General features: G+C 45.1%; 1 protein-coding gene across 1 annotated transcript in view; it reads left to right on the forward strand.

Moving 5' to 3' along the window:
- The window catches only part of tefu (Serine/threonine-protein kinase tefu), a 297,846-nt gene that overhangs the window by 73,365 nt on the left and 205,014 nt on the right, over nt 1-19,467 (forward strand). The window contains exons 10-11 of the mRNA XM_050172366.2: nt 102-260; nt 7,078-7,191. Coding sequence (XP_050028323.1) covers nt 102-260; nt 7,078-7,191 — 273 coding nt within the window. The remainder of the gene's footprint in view (nt 1-101; nt 261-7,077; nt 7,192-19,467) is intronic.

The following is a 19,467-nucleotide window of genomic DNA, read 5'->3' on the forward strand; positions in this document are numbered from 1 at the left end:
AGCAGTCGGCCAAGGCCTGGACAAGCCAGGGAAAGCTTGCAAGTTCTATGCTGCCGTCATGGTGGCGGGGTGAGTGCAGTGTGCCTCTTGACATCTTACAGCTGGCACGTGTAGCACTGCGGCAGCTGGAGTGCTGTGCCCCGGACCAGGCAAGCCGGTGGCGGCTGGAGGAGGCGCGAATCCAGCTGGCACAGGGCGACTGCACTGAAGCCCAGCACACCCTGTGGACCCTGCTGAGGCAGCTGAGCCAGCAGCACGAGGTACCGCACAAACCGCTTGGAGTGACGATGTTAATGAGGTCCTGCAGGCTTAATGTAATGTTTTCATTAATTCAACACTGACGGGACCAATGACATTAATCAAGATAACCAGCGGGTTGAATTAACATTTTGAGGGTCGATTTTTTTTATTGCAAATTCGAATTCTTCTTAGGGAGGTATTTCGAAAAACATTTACCGTAATTTTTCGAGAGTGACCGTAAAGTGAGAAAAAAATACTTTGCATTGGTATATATGTACTCTTCATTGATGAACAACAACGGTAAAAAAGGAAATAAACTTATAATAATTTAAAATTTTACGCATTGTTATATTTGAAGGCATTGAAAATGCGCACTCTAGAATATTTCGCCCGACTCAAATGTTCCTGCTCTTACACTAGCTAATATGTACATCCACAGCGTAACCGATCTGCGTAGGTGTGTGCACTCAAAAAAACTGTGTGGTTGTGTGGCCATCAAAAAAGCAAGGCGTGTGGCAAACTTCCGCTAATCTTCAACTTATCGCCAACCAGAGGTAGTTGTCGCGAGTCTAAAAAAAAATATATATATATATATATCAACGGAAACACATGCATGGCCGCATCCTTCCTATGCACACCCCCATGAGCAATAAACTAGCGATAAACTAGTGGTCGCCCTTTGAGTGATTAGTAACGAGATAGCCATCAGTTTCGCAAGCGCAAAAAGTTGAAACCGCCCGCGGAACAAAACCCAAACTGCCACCCGCCCGCGCGCGTGCCAATGCGCAAGCGGTACTATATAGTTGCGCGGCAGCGAACTAGCGCTAAAACAAACCATGCAACAAAATCCTAAAGAGGGAGGCACGCGAAAAAAATTTCCTGTATTCCCATATAGCGGCAGCACATGACAGAAAAGAAAAACTTAGGAAATCGGTGCGCTTTTTAAACATACAAATGGCGCCGTAAATATACGGTATCGGCCATTTTGGACTTTGTTCACGGTGCCGTATATTTATTTCATTGACCCTCAAGGGGTTAAGGTATTTCGTTATGCTGATGATCACCTAATTTTCTGCCATACGGACGAATTTGATTCCGCTGCTACCTCACTAAGTGAGCAATTTAAGCTTAATGAAGGAGGATTAAAGTTTACCAAGGAATTTTCTCAGAGACGCGTTATAGAGTTTCTAGACATTTCCTTGGTCTTCGAACAAAGTCACGTGTGTTGCCAGTACTCCCCTAGATCTTCGAAGCCATTGCTAAACTTTCAATCCAAACATTCCAAAGCAGTGAAAAACGAAATCATCTTGTCGTGCCTTAAGTTATCTCTCACCAGATTGTGCATGCACAAATTGTGCGCCAGTTTTAATGCACTGGTCCGACACCTATTACAAGCAGGTTATTCTAGCGTGGCAGTGGCCACTGTGGCTGAACACCTAAAGAAGTCGATTTCGAGAGGGACAGATGTGATTACAGAAAGCAGTTATAGCAAAAAAGATCAGTAGCCATTCCGTACATTCATTCAGTATCGCACAGGCTTAAAGAAGTTGCTAGTAGATATGCTGTTAGTTGCTTTCACTGCTCCCAATAAGCTAGGTAAGATATGCGCTGTCCTACAAAGGAAAAAGGAGCAGTTAAAAGGCAAGAAAAGAACACATAGTTGCCCAGTGAAGCACATCAAGAACAACAATTTTACTGACTGGCATATGGGTGTGGTATTTAAAATTCCCTTTAGCTGTGGTCATTTCTACGTAGGGCAAACGGGGTGGTGTATCAATCAGAGGCTAAGGGAACATAAAAGGTCATTAACCATTGGATCGCCTTCTGATTTTTCCTTACATTGCCAAGATTATAACTGCACGCCTGAGTAAGATGAATACGCGATAATGTACAGGCATAAGACTGAAGATATTGCGTCTTATGGTCGAGGCATGGCATATCAATAACGGTGGAAGTGCGCGCGTGAGTCAGTCTTCGATTACCTTACATAAGAAGGAGGTCAATTGCCTTAACAGTTATCTCTTACGTACACTGGCACGTGTACCTGATTGACACGTGGTGCGACTATTCCAGAGCATGCGCAGATTAGTTTTGTGTCTTCTTTCTTTTTTCGCCTCAGTGCTTCCTTCAGTTGATAGTCGGCGTTCGTGTTGTCCATTTCTCATGTGTCCGTGTCTGCACTCCTTGCGCCCCTTTTCTTGCATTATGCAAACATACCATTGTGCCCTGTTTGTACTCCTACAATGTCATGACTAGCACTGCCACGACTGGAAATCTAATGTGGAAACAACACTTCATCAGAATTCCCCCGTCTAATGAGGCTCGCTGTTTGACCTGCAAGGCTGTGCAACGGACACCGGCATGTAAGATAACAACTTTAGCGACACATTTAAAGAGGCATCCAGTCATCTACGAGACATTCCACGAGAGCCAAACAGCTGATAGAACGCTGGGTCTAGAATGCAAGCAACCTGAACACGGAACTGTCTGTGGCCAACAACTTAAGCCTAAGATGAAGGTGGCTTCTCCAAAAGTGCAAGCGATGACGAACCTAGTTGCCCAGTTCATTACACGCAGTATGCATCCCAATTGCATTGTATAGGAGCCTGGATTCCTCAACATGCCAGACTATGCAGCGCACACATTTTCGAGAGTGCTCATTCCGGGGCTGTACAGCACTAAAAAGGAAGAGGTAAAATGTAATCTAGCAATGATTCTAAAAAGCAAAGTTGAGTTAGTCTTGCTCACGACCGATGGTTGGACCTCACATGAGTTATGTATGTGTCACTTGCGGCATTATGGACAAGCAGTTTGTGCGGCCTGTGCGTATGCTGGCATGTGCTGAAATGGGGAAGTCTCACACCCCTATTAACTTGGGACTTTTCATTGAACGCGACCTTGAAGAGATCCCAGCTCAAGACCATATGTCAATTTCCTTGGTGATGGACAACTGCAGAAAATTTAAATTCACAGTAGTGCCTTACCACAACCTTTTTGTTGTGGGGACCAAACCCACAACCTTCGCGAAATGCAAAGGTTGTGGGTTTGGTCCCCACCTGCGGCAAGTTGTTTTTCCATCCACTTTAATTTCTATTAATTTATCATAGCTTTATTTCATTTAGTAAGCACAATTTCCCCTATGTTGTCCTTGGTGTCAGTGTTTGTTCACTTCTTATGATATTACTAATAAAAAGAAATCAGGCCCCTCGGTTAATCCCTTTCCTTCTTGTCAATCATTTGTTGTAACTCGTCTGCAGTGTTGCTGAATAAAACAATGCCATCGGCAAACCGAAGGTTGCTGAGGTATTCGCCGTCGATCCTTACTCCTGAGCCTTCCCAGTTTAATACACTGAATACTTCTTCCAAGCATGCAGTGAATAGCATTAGAGAGATAGTGTCTCCTTGTCTGACCGCTTTCTTTATAAGTATCTTCCTACTTTTCTTGTGTGGAATTAAGGTAGCTGTGGGATCTCTGTAGATATTTCCTAAGATATCTACGTAAACGGTCCGTACTCCTTCATTACGTAATGCCTCTGTGACTGCTGGTGCCTCTACTGAATCAAATGCCTTTTCGTAAGCTATGAAAGCCATATAGAGAGGCTGATTGTTACTCTATGGATTTCTCGATAACCTGATTAAATGACATGGATAGGATCCATTGTAGAGTATCCCTTTCGGAAGCCACCCTGTTCCCTTGGGCGACTAAAATCCATAATTGCCCTTATTCTATTGGAGATTATTTTGCTAAATATTTTATATAATACTAGGAGTAAGCTAACGGGTCTATAATTTTTCAATTCTTTAACGTCTCCCTTTTTGTTGATTAGTATAATGTTTGCATTCTTCCAGTTTTCTGAGACCCTTGCAGTCAATAGACACTTCGTATAAAGAGCCGCCAGTTTTCCAAGTATTATATCTTCTCCATCTTTGAATAAATCGACTGTTATTCCATCTTCTCCTGCCACTCTTCCTCGTTTCATGTCTTACATGGCCCTCCTGATCTCATCGTTAGTTATAGGAGTTTCTTTATGCTGTTCATTCTTGTTTCTAATTGAGGTTTCCTGACTCCATTGGGTACTGTACAGGTCAGTATAGAATTCTTCCACTGCTTCCACTACTCTTACTAACTTTTTGAGAGCCTGTATATATGTATGTATATGTATGGTTAGAAATGATGATTACTTATTAACTGTGCATAGTGTGCTTCTTTGTCTATGTACCTGTGTTTGGGGCATGAACTCTCACAAAGTGAATTTGCTTTGTAACCTTGTTTAGTTTTGTTATTATATTTTCTGGGTGTAACTTGTAACTTCACCATTGTTGCTGATCCTAAGGCATAGTGCTTACTAACAAATGTATGTACCCTCTCCTGCTTGGACCGATCCGGTCTGCAGTATTCTGTAAATAAATAAATAAATAAAATATCTTCGAGATTCCTGATGATATTACCCTGCTTATCTTTTAGTGCGTACATCTTGGTTTGTCCTATGACAAGTTCCCTTCTCACTGATTTCAGGCTGCATCCATATTTTACGGCTTCAGTCTTTCTCACGTCATAGTTTAGAATACAGTCGAACCCACTTAAACAATATTCAGGTGCGAGGAAAATTTCATTGTTATAACCGATAATTGTTATAACCGGGTTGCATGAAAAAATCAAAATAGGGGATGGCAGAGCTGTTGTGAGTAAACTATTGTCACGTGGAGTGACGTATGAAGAACACAGGAGCAATACTGTGAAAGACTAAACTAACTTTTATTGGGCAAACCTGTGCCCACAGAAACAGGCTACACTTAAGGAACGGCGAACACAGTCGGCGATCGACAAAATAGTCCTGCTAATCGCTTTTAATGAAATTTGTTGCATTTGAGAGAGAAGGTAAATTATAGTGTCTGTTGGAAACGGAATTTCGATTTACGGCCTGAATTTTGTATAAAGTATTTTGAAAAATTTGAAATTTCAAGAAAATAGAACCACGACGTTTACAAAATAATAGCTATGTACCAAGAACAGATATCTCGGTTCTGTAAACGGCAACTATTAGGAAAGTCAATGCGGACAAATTTGGTGTGTCAATTTGTATGGTGCGTGAATTGGTTACATTGTGTACAAGGGTTCTGCAAAAGTCGTATTTCCATAATAGTAATATTTTTTTTAGATTCATGTTTAACATATCCATTTTGTCCGCTGTAGATGTACTATTAGATGCAATTCACAGAATTGTGCTATCATTTTTCATTGTTGGGTTATTGAGTTTTAAACTTGATAGTTCTGTTCTCTGAAAATTTGCAATTTTGGCCAATTTTTAATATAGAATTGACCGCCTAAATGAAAAATTCGAAACCAACAGTCACTAGAATTTAAGTTTTTCTTTTATATTCAACAAACATCGTCAAATTTGGTGCAGTTGTTGCGAGGAAAAACGAATTACCCTTCTAAATGTATTTAAATAACAGCACCCGAGCTAAAGCTTCCTTTTAAGGAGGAGGCCGAGCTGCAACATGAGCCCCCCCCCCCCGAACGAAATTTCTGGCTACGCCACTGGTACATGCTGTTCTACGAACCTGCCGAATCAGCCGCCGAATCACCGAACCGGCCCGGCAGCAGAGTGCCGCCCACTGACGCCACGCATGGGAGGGCGTCGAAGATCTCGGGCCTAATTGTGCACTCTGTTCATGTGTAGTCATTTGCGAGTTTGCAAGTAGCAGTTTTTGAAACTGCAGATGGTCATTTGATAACTCTCATTCACTGCATAGCATGCATGCTTTTTGACACAATAAGAATGCCCAGAAATTAAACAAAATGGAAAAGACTCACGTAGTGCATAGAAATTGTGTGCATGCGTCTACAGGCTTTTCCAGCTAAATCACCACGATTGGGTGTGACAGGATTAAATAAGCGCTGCATGCACATTTCTACAACCAGTTGAATTGCCTGCGGTTTTAGAAGAAACTCTCACGCACGATATCGTTAGTGTAAAACAGAAGTGAGGCATGCAGACAGGACAAAAGAGCAGAGAAGTGGACAACACGAACGCCGACTATCAACTGAAGGGAGCACTGAGGCGAAAAAAGAAAGAAGACACAAAACTCATCTGCGCAAGCTCCGAAATGGTAACACCACGTGTCAGTCGGGTACACGTGCCGGTCTACGTGAGAGATAACTGTTAAGGCACTTAATCTCTTCCTTATCTAAAGTAATTGAAGGCTGACTCACGCACGCACTTCCACCATTATAGATATGCCACGCCTCTACCATACGACACATAGCTTCATTCTTATGCCTGTACAATATCGCGAATTCATCTAACTCTGGCGTGCAGTTACAATCTTGGCGATGCAGCGAAAGATTAGAAGGCGATCCACCGGTTATTGACCTTTTATGTTCCATTAGCTTCTGATTGATACACCGTCCCATTTGCCCTACGTAGAACTGTCCACTTCTCTACTCTTGTGTCCTGTCTGCATGCCTCACTTTTTTTTTGCATAATGAATCCTTACCAACTAGCTCAGCTTTCTGTCGTTCAATCCTTAGGGTGTTCCACTGGAGACTGGAGTCGCTACACATGTTGCAGCACTACTAGTAGTGTTAAAATAAGCTAGGATTTTGTTTTTTTAAGTGCTTCATGGAAGTGTAGCTGTAGTTCTTTCACTTGTGAGGTTTGTGTAGGGAGTGCTTGGAGACCTTGAAAAGTGGAGTAAAATATTTGGTGATTTGAAGGATTCATAACTGAAACCTTCAAATTTTTATGGAAAAAATTTACATTTTCAGTTTGTTTCTGCTTGTATTTTAGTCATGATGCCAGATGTGCGACGAGTGCTGCTTACATTGCACAGGAGTCTGGCGGCGTCACCAGTGCATATGCAGAGGTGCTGCAGCTGTATGGAGAATGTTTGGCCGAGTCTCGCTTGGAGAGCTCTGACACCATTGCAAAGGAGTATTTCGACAAGGTGAGCCTGTTTTAAAGAACCCTTTGAGGAACCCTGTGCAACACGCAAGTTTAAAACTAGTGCTGTGCGAATACTTCAATATCACCGAGTTGAGTCGAATAGTGAATGTTTACATGATTCGATTCGCAAATCTAATTTGTACTGTTCGATTTTCCGAATATTTGGTATATTTGTTAGGGAGACTTGCGTAGTGCCACATGTTGCGTGTGCATCGGGGCCTCTCATGATCGATGCCGCCCAAGCGAGCATTTCATGTCGTTTTCGGTGCAACAGGAGCGTTGACTGCACCATGGCCACACTGCGCCGACTGACCTGATTGCAGACTTTGTCACTTCGAGCACTCTCCAATGTCGGCCAAATGCACACATGGAATGGTGCCGTGTCGGGCGGGGCTGCCTCTGTTGGTACAAGGCTCATCCAGGTCGACAGGACTGGTCGAAATCATGACGCAACGTAGACTGAGGGAACAGCAATAAACCAGCGCATATTTCGTTAAGTCCAAAAGCATGTGCAAAGATTGCGTCAATTAGCCACCGATAGGCATGCAGATTGTGTTTGTGGCAATGAACATCATGCTGCTTCAACGCCCGTCATTCTAACCAACACACATTTAATTATTTATTTATTCAATGTCGTGAACCTCGAGGGTCCACGCAGGAAGGGGTACAAAGCATTGCGGAATACACAATTACAGCACCAGAAGGTGATGAAGGCACTACTGATGTTCTTCTGGTCAAGTGACCTGTTTAAACAGCTGTAACACTCCTGACTTCCTTCATGTGTGTGTGTTTGTGTGTGCGTTTTTGTTTCCCTTTTATTTCTGTAATCTCCCTCTCTTTCTATGTATGTACATTTTTCTTCATCTTTCTGTCTCCCCTTACCCATTGCCAAGTGCAAGATAGCAAACTGGATATCTATCTGCCGGTTAAGCTCCCTGCTTTTTGTGTCTCACTTACCTCTCTCTCTACTGCAAAAAAAATGGTACTTAGCATTAGTACATACAGTAAGAGGAAAGTATAACACAAATTTAATTGGGTTAACAATGGCAGGTAATGCGCAATACCTGGAATAAAGCTAGGCGGAACAAACAACTTAAACAACAGGACTAAGGGTGGCAAGGAATTCCAGTCAGCTGTAGTCCGTGGAAAAAAAATGATACTTTGTTAATATGTTATTACAGGTTTGATGCTTAGACCATGTTTATAACGGGACTGCCTGGTTGCATCTGTAACAGTAGAATCCTCCAGATTAATATTGACACAATGATGTGGGTCTCCCACACCGTGGCACGGTGCGTGTAAAGGTCGGCGCCATGAAAGACAATGAAGCGCATAAGCTGCACGTTCTTCTTCTGGCCCGCCATTAAAGAGAAGCATCTATTTTGCAAGACTCCATCTTCAATCTACAATACATTTTTCTGGTGGAGGTGCTGGGTACATGTGACCACTCCCAGATCAAACACTGTCTACAAGCCCAGCACTGAGGCGAAAAAAGAAAGAAGGCACAAAACTCATCTTAAGCGATGGCCGTGCAAATGTCGCACTTACGAATTTTGGAAATGAATTCCAACACATCGCACAAGGAACAGCTATTGCCTATTTCCACGAGTTCTGTGTAGTGACCGAATTATGCAGCCTAACTAAAATGTCAGCTGCCCTGCCAGGAACCCGCAGTGTCAACAGATCAATTACCATCAACCCGAGACTCCCGGAAGCCCAAAAGAAACAGATATATGCCCTGATAAAGGGTTTTTCTGACTGCTTCTCCACTTCCTTGAAGGTACGGCGCACGTCTGTTGCAAAGCACAGAATCATAGCAGAGGACGCCACAAGACCAGTATGCCAGCACCTGTATTGAGTTTCACAAAAAGAAATAGAGATCATCAAGAAGCAAGTAGAGGAGATGCTTTCAGATGACGTTATTCAGCCTTCCAGGAGTCCACGGGCGTCTCCCGTAGTGCTCGTTAAGAAAAAAGATAACACACTTCGATTCTGCGTCGACTACCGTAAATTGAACAGCGTAACTAAGCGGGATTGACGATACGTTAGATCGACTCCGAAGTGCAAAGTTTTTCTCCTCCCTGGCTCTCAAGAGTCGATATCGGCCAATTGAGGTGCATGAGCAGGACCATGAAAAGACAGCATTCGTAACCCCTGATGGCCTCTACGAACTTAAAGCACTTCATTCGGCCTCTGTTTCGTGCCTGCAACGTTCCAGCAAATGATGGACACTGTGCTCGCAGGATTGAAATGGCAGATGGAGAGGTTGCATGACTTGAAAGCTATCTGCACGTCATCAATATATGCAGAATAAGATAAGCTTCATGGTTATAGGAACGTAAAGAATCGATTTTAATAATAAATAGGATACAGCTAAGTAAACCACCATACGGCACTCCAGTTTCCTGCACAAGTTACCTAGACAAAGTGTTTCCAATTCTTACATGGAATGGCTGCTTGGAAAGGTAGCTCTGAATTAAGTTAAAAATGCTTCCACAAATTCCTATTTCGCAGAGGTCTCTCAATATTCTGTAATGCCAGGTAGTATTGTATGTCTTTTCCATATCGAGGAATACTGATAGAAATAACTGTTTGTGAATGAAGGCATTGTGAATGTTTCCCTCAATGCGAACGAGATGGCGAGTTGTCGACCGGCCTAAAACCGCACTGGCATGAGTCAAGCAATTTGTTAAGATTCCAGAAAATGCCGAAAATGCCAATTAGCCATTTTTTCGAAGAGCTTGCAGATGCAACTTGTGAGGGCTATTGGACAGTAATTTGTAACTAATGAGGGGTCATTACCCTGTTTCAAAAGTGGGATGACAATGGCTTTTTTCCATGCAGATGGAAGGTACCCAGCAGTCCATATAGCATAGAAAAGTGCTAGTAGCATCATTTGAGTGGATAGATGGAAACAACTTCATTTTAAATCCGGCAAAGTTTAACGACCCGGGCTCAGGTCTCCCATGAGGAAACTTTGAGGCCTTGCCTCGTCGGCGCCTCTCAGGCCTGCTGGACTGCCCACTCTCCCATTTGGAGGTTGGAAGTGCGCAGAGTGGTGGCCCCCTTCGGCGCAAGAGCCTCCAGAGCTACTGCCATTTTAGCTGATATAATAGGACACTCCCACAATATGTGTGAGAGTGTTGCTCTAGTTGCCTGACATAACTTGCAAAGAGTACTCGGGTATTGTACGGAAAAATGTGCCACAATCGCACCGGACTGGGGAATGTTTATGTCTGCAGTGTTTGCCAGACGACTACCTGGCGATGTTTCAGTTTGGGGTGAGGTGGGGGCTATATCTATCTGTCTAGCTGGTAGTGCTTGGTGGTAAACCCTGCCTAAACATGGATTTAGGAAGGCTTTATCATGTGACAGGCAACTATTTGAGTTCACGACTGAATTACATTTTAATCTGGACAAAAACCTGCAAACTGACTGCATGTTTTTAGATTTTTCAAAAGCCTTTGATCATGTAGCTCACTGCCGACTAATTTCTAATCTGTCTTCTTTGTCCTTTGATTCACTAATGCTATCTTGGATTCGGAACTTTCTCACCAATTGGCAGCATTCATCGTGGTTAACAATTCTTCCTCCTCGCTCTCTTACGTTTCTTCTGGTGTGCCACAGGGCAGTGTCTTTGGTCCACTACTTTTCCTGATATATATTAACGACTTATCGAATAACATATCTTCTCATGTGCGGATTTTTGCTGACAATTGTATACTTTACCGAGAAATTGGCAGTACTGATGACCACAAAAAAATTTAAAATTATCGTGACCATAAGGTCACGATAATTTTAAATTTTTGGCAGTTTTTAGCAGTTCGTGTAGCACCTGGCTAATGTCGCCTAATCCAGATAAATGTAAAGTAATTGCGGAAGGGGTGCTCCCCTGGAGTCGCACAGTTTGTGAAAAGGGTTCTTCCCTAGAGTCGCATGCACAAAGGGACCTGTCATCACTGTGGGGCGCCTGCCAGACTGGCAACCACTCGAGACAGCCATAGCAAATTACGAATCCATCCTTCGTTTCGATTAGACATAGTCTTTGAGCATCCTTTTTGCCCGGGGTGTTACACGCCAACCATAACAGCGCGTGCATATTCTGGCCTTCGCCTGAGTAGAGCATTATAACCTATGTGAAGACAAAGTGCACGAGTCCTAGGACGCTTGGATAGCAAGTGCGAGAAGATTACGAGGCAGAGAATAGAACAGCCAGCCCAGTGAATGGATGTTTTTATTTATTTGTTTATTATACATACTTTCAAGGCCCTAGGGCATTACAGAAAGGAGTGGTACATAACAAAGCAATGTAATATGCAGACAATGGTATGCAAACAACGTTATTAGCAGTTGGTGTAGCACCTGGCTAATGTCGCCTAATCCAGATAAATGTAAAGTAATGTCTTTCACTCGCAAACATTTCCTTTCCGAATTCTCATACTATATTAATAACAATCCTGTGTCTTTAGTTACTTCTTTCAAATACCTATGCATAATGCTGACATCAAACCTTTTCTGGACTACACATATCAACAACATCTCCAGAAATGCCTCCTGAACCTTCAGATATTTACACCGGAACATCCGTAAGACACCGCCAAATGTCCGCAAATTAGCCTATCTTGCATTCGTTTGCCCTAAACTTGAATTTGCTTGAATGTAATACCCCTCCAATGGGGTTTTTAAGGTAATAAAGTGAAGTGAAGTGAAGTTAATAAGGTCCCCTCATTACATTTATTTAACCGCTATGCTAGAATCAGTTCAGAATAGAGCCGCTCCATTCATCTCACTAACTTAGAACAGCAACAAAAGTATAATGCAAATTCAACACAATTTATCAATTCCTTCTTTCAAGACTCGTCGTGATGTAGCACTTTTATTGCTGTTTCACAAGTATGTTCACGGGCCAACGCCATCACCAATAGCTCTGCAAGTTTCTCCATTCACCTCACGAAGATTGCATAACCATCTTTCTTTCACACGCATCTATGGTAAAACAGGCGCGTTTAACTCATCTGCGCTTCCACGTGTCATCCGCTTGTGGAACGACCTTCCCAATATCCTGGTAGCTGAAGCTAACAAGTAAAAATTACGTCACGACATAAACATTTATTTCTTACCTTAAAAAAAAATTGTCTGTGTTGCTTCTTGTATGCCTTTTTTATTTCTTCTTTTTTTTGTTCTGAGAATTTTAGAGCTTGTGTAAACTTGACTCTTCGTTGTATTATTATTAACAAAGTGATTTACATTCTGTATAATTGTTTGGTCTTTATACTGTGTAAAATTTTTGAAGCTTCCCTTACCCAATGCCCATTCTTTGGGCCTGTAAGGTATTTTGAATAACTGTCGTTGTATCTGACTAAGCATTCTCGCATGTTTCGAAGCAGGTGCTCCGAACTCGAAGAAGGGGTTTCTGATTTTGCGCGGCAGGTCAGTTCTTGCGCAGAGCGGTCTGTTACCTTGTTCAAATTAGAGGGGCCCTTATCAGTGGAGGTGGTGGCGTGCGCCGGGAACCACATGAACGCAGTACTATCGAAGTGCTGTCGACCAGCTTTCCTTAGGATCTGGAGAGCTTCAGAGGAAATGTGGCCCTGTACGTAGTTACGGACTGCGGATTGTGAGTCGCTAAGAACTACCTCGCAGAGGGGGTCGGTAAGTGCAAGTGCAATCGCAACCTCTTCTGCTGTTTCTGGGTGTTCCGTGTTGATGCTAAATGTGTGCGTAAGCCAGGAGTTGACGTCTACAACTACCGCCCTGAACCGGTGTTCTCATGTGTATTCTGCCACATCTACGAAGCGCATAGTCCTCTTCCTACCAAAGGAGCTGTTACGCCCAAGACCCGCGATGAGGAGCCACGGTTCTCGGAGGCCAAGCACGGGATCAACAACAGTAGTACTGAGTGGAAAAGAGGTGGCATGAGTGCGGGGAAGACAGCAGCGGGAGTGAGTGAGTGTGCGGGAGGAGAGGGGTGAAGGCAGGGACTCTGAGTGTGGTCGTGTGGTGTGCATGGTTGGTGTGTGGTAATAAAGTATAAGTTCGAAACGAACGTGTGGCGTGTCGTCAAGCGTGACAAGTAGGGGCTCGTCCGGGATTTACATGGACATGGAGACAGTGAATGTCCCCGAAGAATTAGTGAAGCATCTGCTGGGGCAGACCAACAGATTCACCATAGAACGCGAGGAAATCGCGGCAGCAGTCAGACAAAGACTGATGGTGGCTGAGGAAGTTCCTACGGGCTCTACGACAATGGCGGCGGCGGTTCAACTGGCGACCGACTGCGCTCCGTGCTCCACAGGAGGTCAGCCAGGTCAGCCTCCAAGGTATAAGGGGTTCAACGACCCGCAGTCCCCCGAGGAATTTTTGGACCGGCTTGAAGCATTCTGTTTGGTCAGCGGTGTCGCTGCTAACAAGAGGCTTTACGCACATTGTGCCCGCTGTGCTGGAAGGTAGCGCGAAGTTGTGGTGGCGATTTGTGAACTCGTTTGTGTCGTGGGAGGAGTTCACTGTGGCATATATTACGGAGTTCTCCTCCACTGACATGAAGCGCCGCTTGAAACAAGAGCTGGAGCTCCGGATGCAACATCCGCAAGAAAATATAAAAGAATTCATATATACAATCGCGGCCTACTATGAGCGGATTGGCGGCGAAGTACCCAAGTCGGAAAAGGTTGACCGCGTGCTGCGGCAGATGCACCCGCAACTCCAGGATTTGGTGGAGAGAAGGCAGTTCACCAGTCTCGCGGAGTTGGCGAAGGCTGCTGACGACCTCATGGAGCGTTTCTGGAGGCGAATGCAGTACAAGCCACCACCACCTTTGATTGACCAAGTTGCGAGGGACTTGGCCTTCCAGTCGGCTATAAACGTGGCCAGCCTTCCTGGAACACAACCCGGAGGTTTGATCACAGGATCTTGGGTTATAGCGCGAAGGGACACGGACGCAGACTAGAAGCAGACAGGACGAGCACTAACATTCTCCCATGAACTGGCCTTCCTCTACGTACGACAGGTGCACCACATCTATTGTGGCTGCCGAGTCACGAAGCATCCAACACTGTTTGTCGTTTACCACGAGGTCTCGAATGTATGGTGCTAGCAATTTCAGATTTTCCTTGTTACTAGTTAGTGACATCAACACTAGTTTGGGATTTTTGCACCCCATGATGATATGCCCCGTTTGCTGGCAGATGTAGAAAACTACTGGTTTCTTTGCCTTGAAAGCTTTTTTCTATTGCCTTTCAGCCCTCTGTTTGGGTGACTCCTCCGTTCCCTTGCTGTTCTCGTCACTAATTTTCACCGAATCTGACCTTTCCTTGGATTTATGCTGACTCGCCTTTAATCATCGCTCTGGCTTGCTGGGTCTGTATTTATTCATCTCCTTCTTAGGAGCTTCGTTGCCTTCGAACGCACAGCGAGTTACGTACTCCTCAGCGAGATCAGCCACTTTCGTGATAGTGTCCACGCCTGGCCTATCCTGAACCCAATACTTGATGTTTTCTGGCAGCCAGCGGTAGAACTGTTCTGAAGCAGTGCACTGCGTTGTCTTTTCGGTGTCGCCGAGTGCACCTTCTTCTCTGAGCCATTCTTTCAGGCTTACCTCCTAGGCGTATGTGAAATCTGAGTATGACTCACTTTTGGTGTCCTCGACCTCCCTGAATTTTCGCCTGAATGCTTCTACTGATAATGTATACTTTCTAAGTAGATTCGCTTTGACTTTATCAAAGTCTTCTGCTTCTTCTTTCCCCATGCGGGCAATGATATCAGCTACCTCATGTGACAGCAACGTAAGCAAGCGTTGCGGCCACGTGTTTCTTGTGAATTTTGCCTTTTCACACGTGCGCTCAAACTGCACCAGAAAAAAACCTACGTCCCCTCCTACTGCATAGGGTGCCATCAAGTCTGTCATTCTGCGCTTGCTTTCTCGTGCATATGGTAGTCTTTCAGTATTTTGAGCCTTCAGAAACTCAATATCTAGGCGCCTGAGTTACTAAGCAAGGCAATATCATCAGCGAATCGCTAGTTACTAAGGTATTCTCCATTAACTCTTATCCCCAATTCTTCCCAATCTAGGTCTCTGAATACCTCCTGTAAACACGCTGTGAATAGCATTGGAGAGATTGTATCTCCCTGCCTGATGCCTTTCTTTATTGGGATTTTGTTACTTTCTTTATGGAGGACTACGGTGGCTGTGGAGCCGCTATAGATATCTTTCAGTATTTTTGCATACAGCTCGTCTACACCCTGATTCTGTAATGCCTCCATGACTCCTGAGGTTTTGACTGAATCAAACGCTTTCTTGTAATCGATGAAAGCTATATATAAGGGTTGGTTATATTCTGCACTTCTCTCTATCATGTGCGGAGTATAACCAACCCTTATATATACTGTACTTCCCCCAAAAATACATAAAGGCAAATCATATCTTAGTGAAGAAAAGCCGTGCATTGACCATGTGCAATCATAAATCCTGGCACCTTCCTTCCGAACGTTGTCACCAGGACGAAGAGGAGAGGATCTCTTAGATGTCGTCCAAAGTTGGGGTTTCCAGGGTAGCGTATCCCATCGCTGCCAACCGTTGTTGCGACACCTGTTTCTCAACCCTCGACTGGCGTTACTATTGGGTAGCGTGGCGTTGTCGGTGGGCTGCAGGCGTCCGGTAGACCATGGCGACCAGGCAGGGACAAGACGATTTCTAGTGCGAAACTTGCACTGTTTATTCAATGGTTGGTGAAGGATAAGAAGAAGAGAAGGAATGAATTGAAAAGTACATTGTGGGACCCCTTAAAATCATAGGCCCACTAAAATCATAGGCGGGATCTTGCTCACGTCAATGTCATGTGACATGCACTGAGTCAGGTCGAGGATGGGCGGCTGATCCCTTCTCCCAGGTGATGTGGCACGTGCTTGCCTCCTCTGGTGGCAACCCACGGAGTCTGGTCGGGGATGGGTGGCTCATCCTTTCTCCCAGGTATTGTTTGCACGTGCTTGCCTCCTCTGGCAGCAACCTGCGGGTCCTGTTTGGTTTGCGCAAAGGGTCCCCCCTGGAGTCGGACAGTGTGCGGAAGGGGTGCTCCCCTGGAGTCGCACAGTTTGTGAAAAGGGTTCTTCCCTAGAGTCGCATGCACAAAGGGGCCTGTCATCACTGTGGGGCGCCTGCCAGACTGGCAACCACTCGAGACAGCCATAGCAAATTACGAATCCATCCTTCGTTTCGATTAGACATAGTCTTTGAGCATCCTTTTTGCCCGGGGTGTTACACGCCAACCGTAACAGCGCGTGCATATTCTGGCCTTCGCCTGAGTAGAGCATTATAACCTATGTGAAGACAAAGTGCACGAGTCCTAGGACGCTTGGATAGCAAGTGCGAGAAGATTACGAGGCAGAGAATAGAACAGCCAGCCCAGTGGATGGATGTTTTTATTTATTTGTTTATTATACATACTTTCAAGGCCCTAGGGCATTACAGAAAGGAGTGGTACATAACAAAGCAATGTAATATGCAGACAATGGTATGCAAACAACGTTAGGCGATATCGTGGTAGATTGCTGTTTTAAATGAAGATATATCTGTGATCTGAATGATGGAAGCAGGAAGGTGGTCCCAGTCAACACTTGTGCAAGGTAAAAAAGATTACGAGCATTAAAAACAGCACTAAACGACAGGACGAGTGAAGGGACACAGACAACAGCACTGACTAACAACCAAAGTGTCCTTATTCTTTCAGTCAGCATATATATGCTCCGCCGCTATCTGCTTTTTTTTTTATTTAGCGCTGTTTTTATTGCTGGTAATCATGAACCAACCAGCCCAAATGTGTACTCTTCTGCAGTAAAAAAGAATCATGATACTTGTTCGTTCGGGAGGATGGGACGGCAACTTTATATCTGTGGTCAGAATGGTATGAAACGTAGAAAGGTGAGGTGTGTGAGGGTTCCACTCTGCGTGCGGCTAGGGCTGAAGGCAAGCTCCGGATCTAGCCCCACGCAGTCGCTTCGTGGTACTCCCAACCCGTAGCACGGGAATCGCGGCTACGCCGGGTTCGAACGAATAAGGCAACCAGCGGCGTCAACGGTAATAACGCTAATTGCTATTAGCAATAATGAACACTCGCAGAGGGACGTCCTCTCAGTAATAGTAGTAAATAGGCTTGCCTCGTTGTCTGGGTGGGTCAGACAAACGAGGTCACTCACGGGATGTGGCAGGTGCTTTCGTCCAGGCGGTCCAGGTGTCGGTGTCCCAAGAGTGAGGGTCTCCCCCGGTGGCGCGCTTTCATGCCTTTTTGCCTTTTTGCGAGGGGAAGTCTTCCTCGCCCGCTGGATACGTTTCCCTTTCCCGTGAGCCGCGTGGAGGGAGAGGGGTACGCGCGTCACCAGAGTGACGGAGAAAGGGAGGGCGCGTAGTGCCTTTCTCCCATGTCTATGCGGCCCGACCCGTCCACCACGTGCGAACAGGACGCCGCGGGTACGCAGGAGGAAATGGAGGCGGGTGCTCCCCACAGGTGATAAGTTGATTCTTGAGCACGTGGTTAGAGTGATAAACCTTGTGGAATAGGCAAAGATGAGCACATTTGCGGCGTAATGAAAGATCTGGCAGATTCAAATTTTTGTTTTTCATATATGTAACACTGGAATGGCAGGAATAGTTAGATAAAGTAATGCAAGCTGCTCGATTTTGAATTGCTTCAAGTTTTACAGTTAGTGATGCTTGATTGTTATCCTAAATGGCAGATGCGTATTCAAGTTTTGAGCGAACTAGGGTTTTGTAGAGTGTCAATTTTACCGAAGTGCTAACGGTAGAAAAGTTACGACGAAGATATCCTAACATGCGATTAGCATTAGCAGTAATATAATTAGTATGCCTGTTGCCTTTGTCCTCTCCCTGACAGCTAATAATTTTACAGAAGAAGGTGCTAAGCGTAAGTTGCAGTATAAGTAGCCAAGGATGGGGTTAGCTTCATTGTTTATCTTTGTTATGGGGTACACCAACTTATTTTGATTTTGCCATTGTGGACGGCGAGAGAAGGAAAGAAGTTTCACGGCCACTCATTTCCTCCAGGAGGCCATGGCAGTTATTGCCCTGGTGAATGCGAGTCGCATTGTCAAAATGCTGGCTCTAGGGACATCCCTTGTTTAACTCTATTTGACCTCTGGAAGAGGCAGATGTGTTAGTGGAGGGGGTGGAGGGGGGGGGGAGAGGAGGTCAGCTCAGTAAAGAAAGAAGTCGCCATGTGCAGCACATCCACAGTACGGGGCAGCTGAGGAATGGAGGAGCCGGACGTGTGCAGCTTGTCTAGGGGAACGAGAAGCGCCAGCGTTAGTGGAGAAGCTTGGCGTGGCCCCGGCTTTTTCAGAAAAGGTCCATTCAGCCAAAAAAACGCCCGACGCACTAGTGGTGCCCAGATTTGTACATGCCTTATGTGCTGGAGAGGAAGAGAAAGGGATTGTGGGTAGGAAAAGGTGCTACTGTCAAATCCCGTTAATTCAAGCACGCTTAATTCAAACTTCCAGTTTGTTTCGGATGCTGTGGTCCCATCAAAGTTGCGTGTTCTCCATTGGGCGAAAATTCCCAGTAATAGGAACACGCAAGCATTTTCGACGGTTAATTCAAACATACTGTGCTTCGTCAATGCTCTCAGTAGTGCGCCAAATCATGCGACAGCACCCCCAACCAGCATTGCTCTGACCCTGCCATAGAGGAAAAGCTTAGGAGAGATCCTTCAATGTCGGGCATGAGGTTCCGTATAAAGTCCAAAGGCAATATCACAGTCGCCACGTGCCCTACGCTGTGTGCGCCAGTGAAAGCGTGTGAGGGGAGCCGACAATCGTGGCTCAATCTCACTCAACGCGAAAGCGACGGAGCGGAGAGGAAGCGAGGCACCCGACATTGTGAGGCAGCGGGGGGGTGGGGGAGCAGTGTTCTACTACGACTGCAACTGCACATGGGGTGGCTGCACGCAGTCGCGTGACTGCATCATGAGAGCAATCTGTGTTGGAGGCAGTCTAGGTGCATTGGCGGCTTGTAGCTTTGTGCATGCTGTGTGTTCTCAGTGTTCACTGTTCATTGAAGTGATAGACAGCACAAATGTTACCTCGCTCGCTGCTGCTGCCGTGTTTTCTCATGCCAGTGTTTTGACAGCGAGTTCTTGCGGTCATCGAGTGAGATGTGTTCATGTTTTCTTGTGCGTGCATGACATCATCCTTGTTAATTTAGTTATTGTGCCTATGTTTACAAGTTTAGATGGCCGATAAAACTACTATTCTTGCTTCGTGTAGCTGTCCA

The sequence above is a fragment of the Dermacentor andersoni genome, chromosome 6 (genome assembly GCF_023375885.2).
Source record: "Dermacentor andersoni chromosome 6, qqDerAnde1_hic_scaffold, whole genome shotgun sequence".
In the NCBI taxonomy this organism is placed as follows: Eukaryota; Metazoa; Arthropoda; class Arachnida; order Ixodida; family Ixodidae; genus Dermacentor; species Dermacentor andersoni.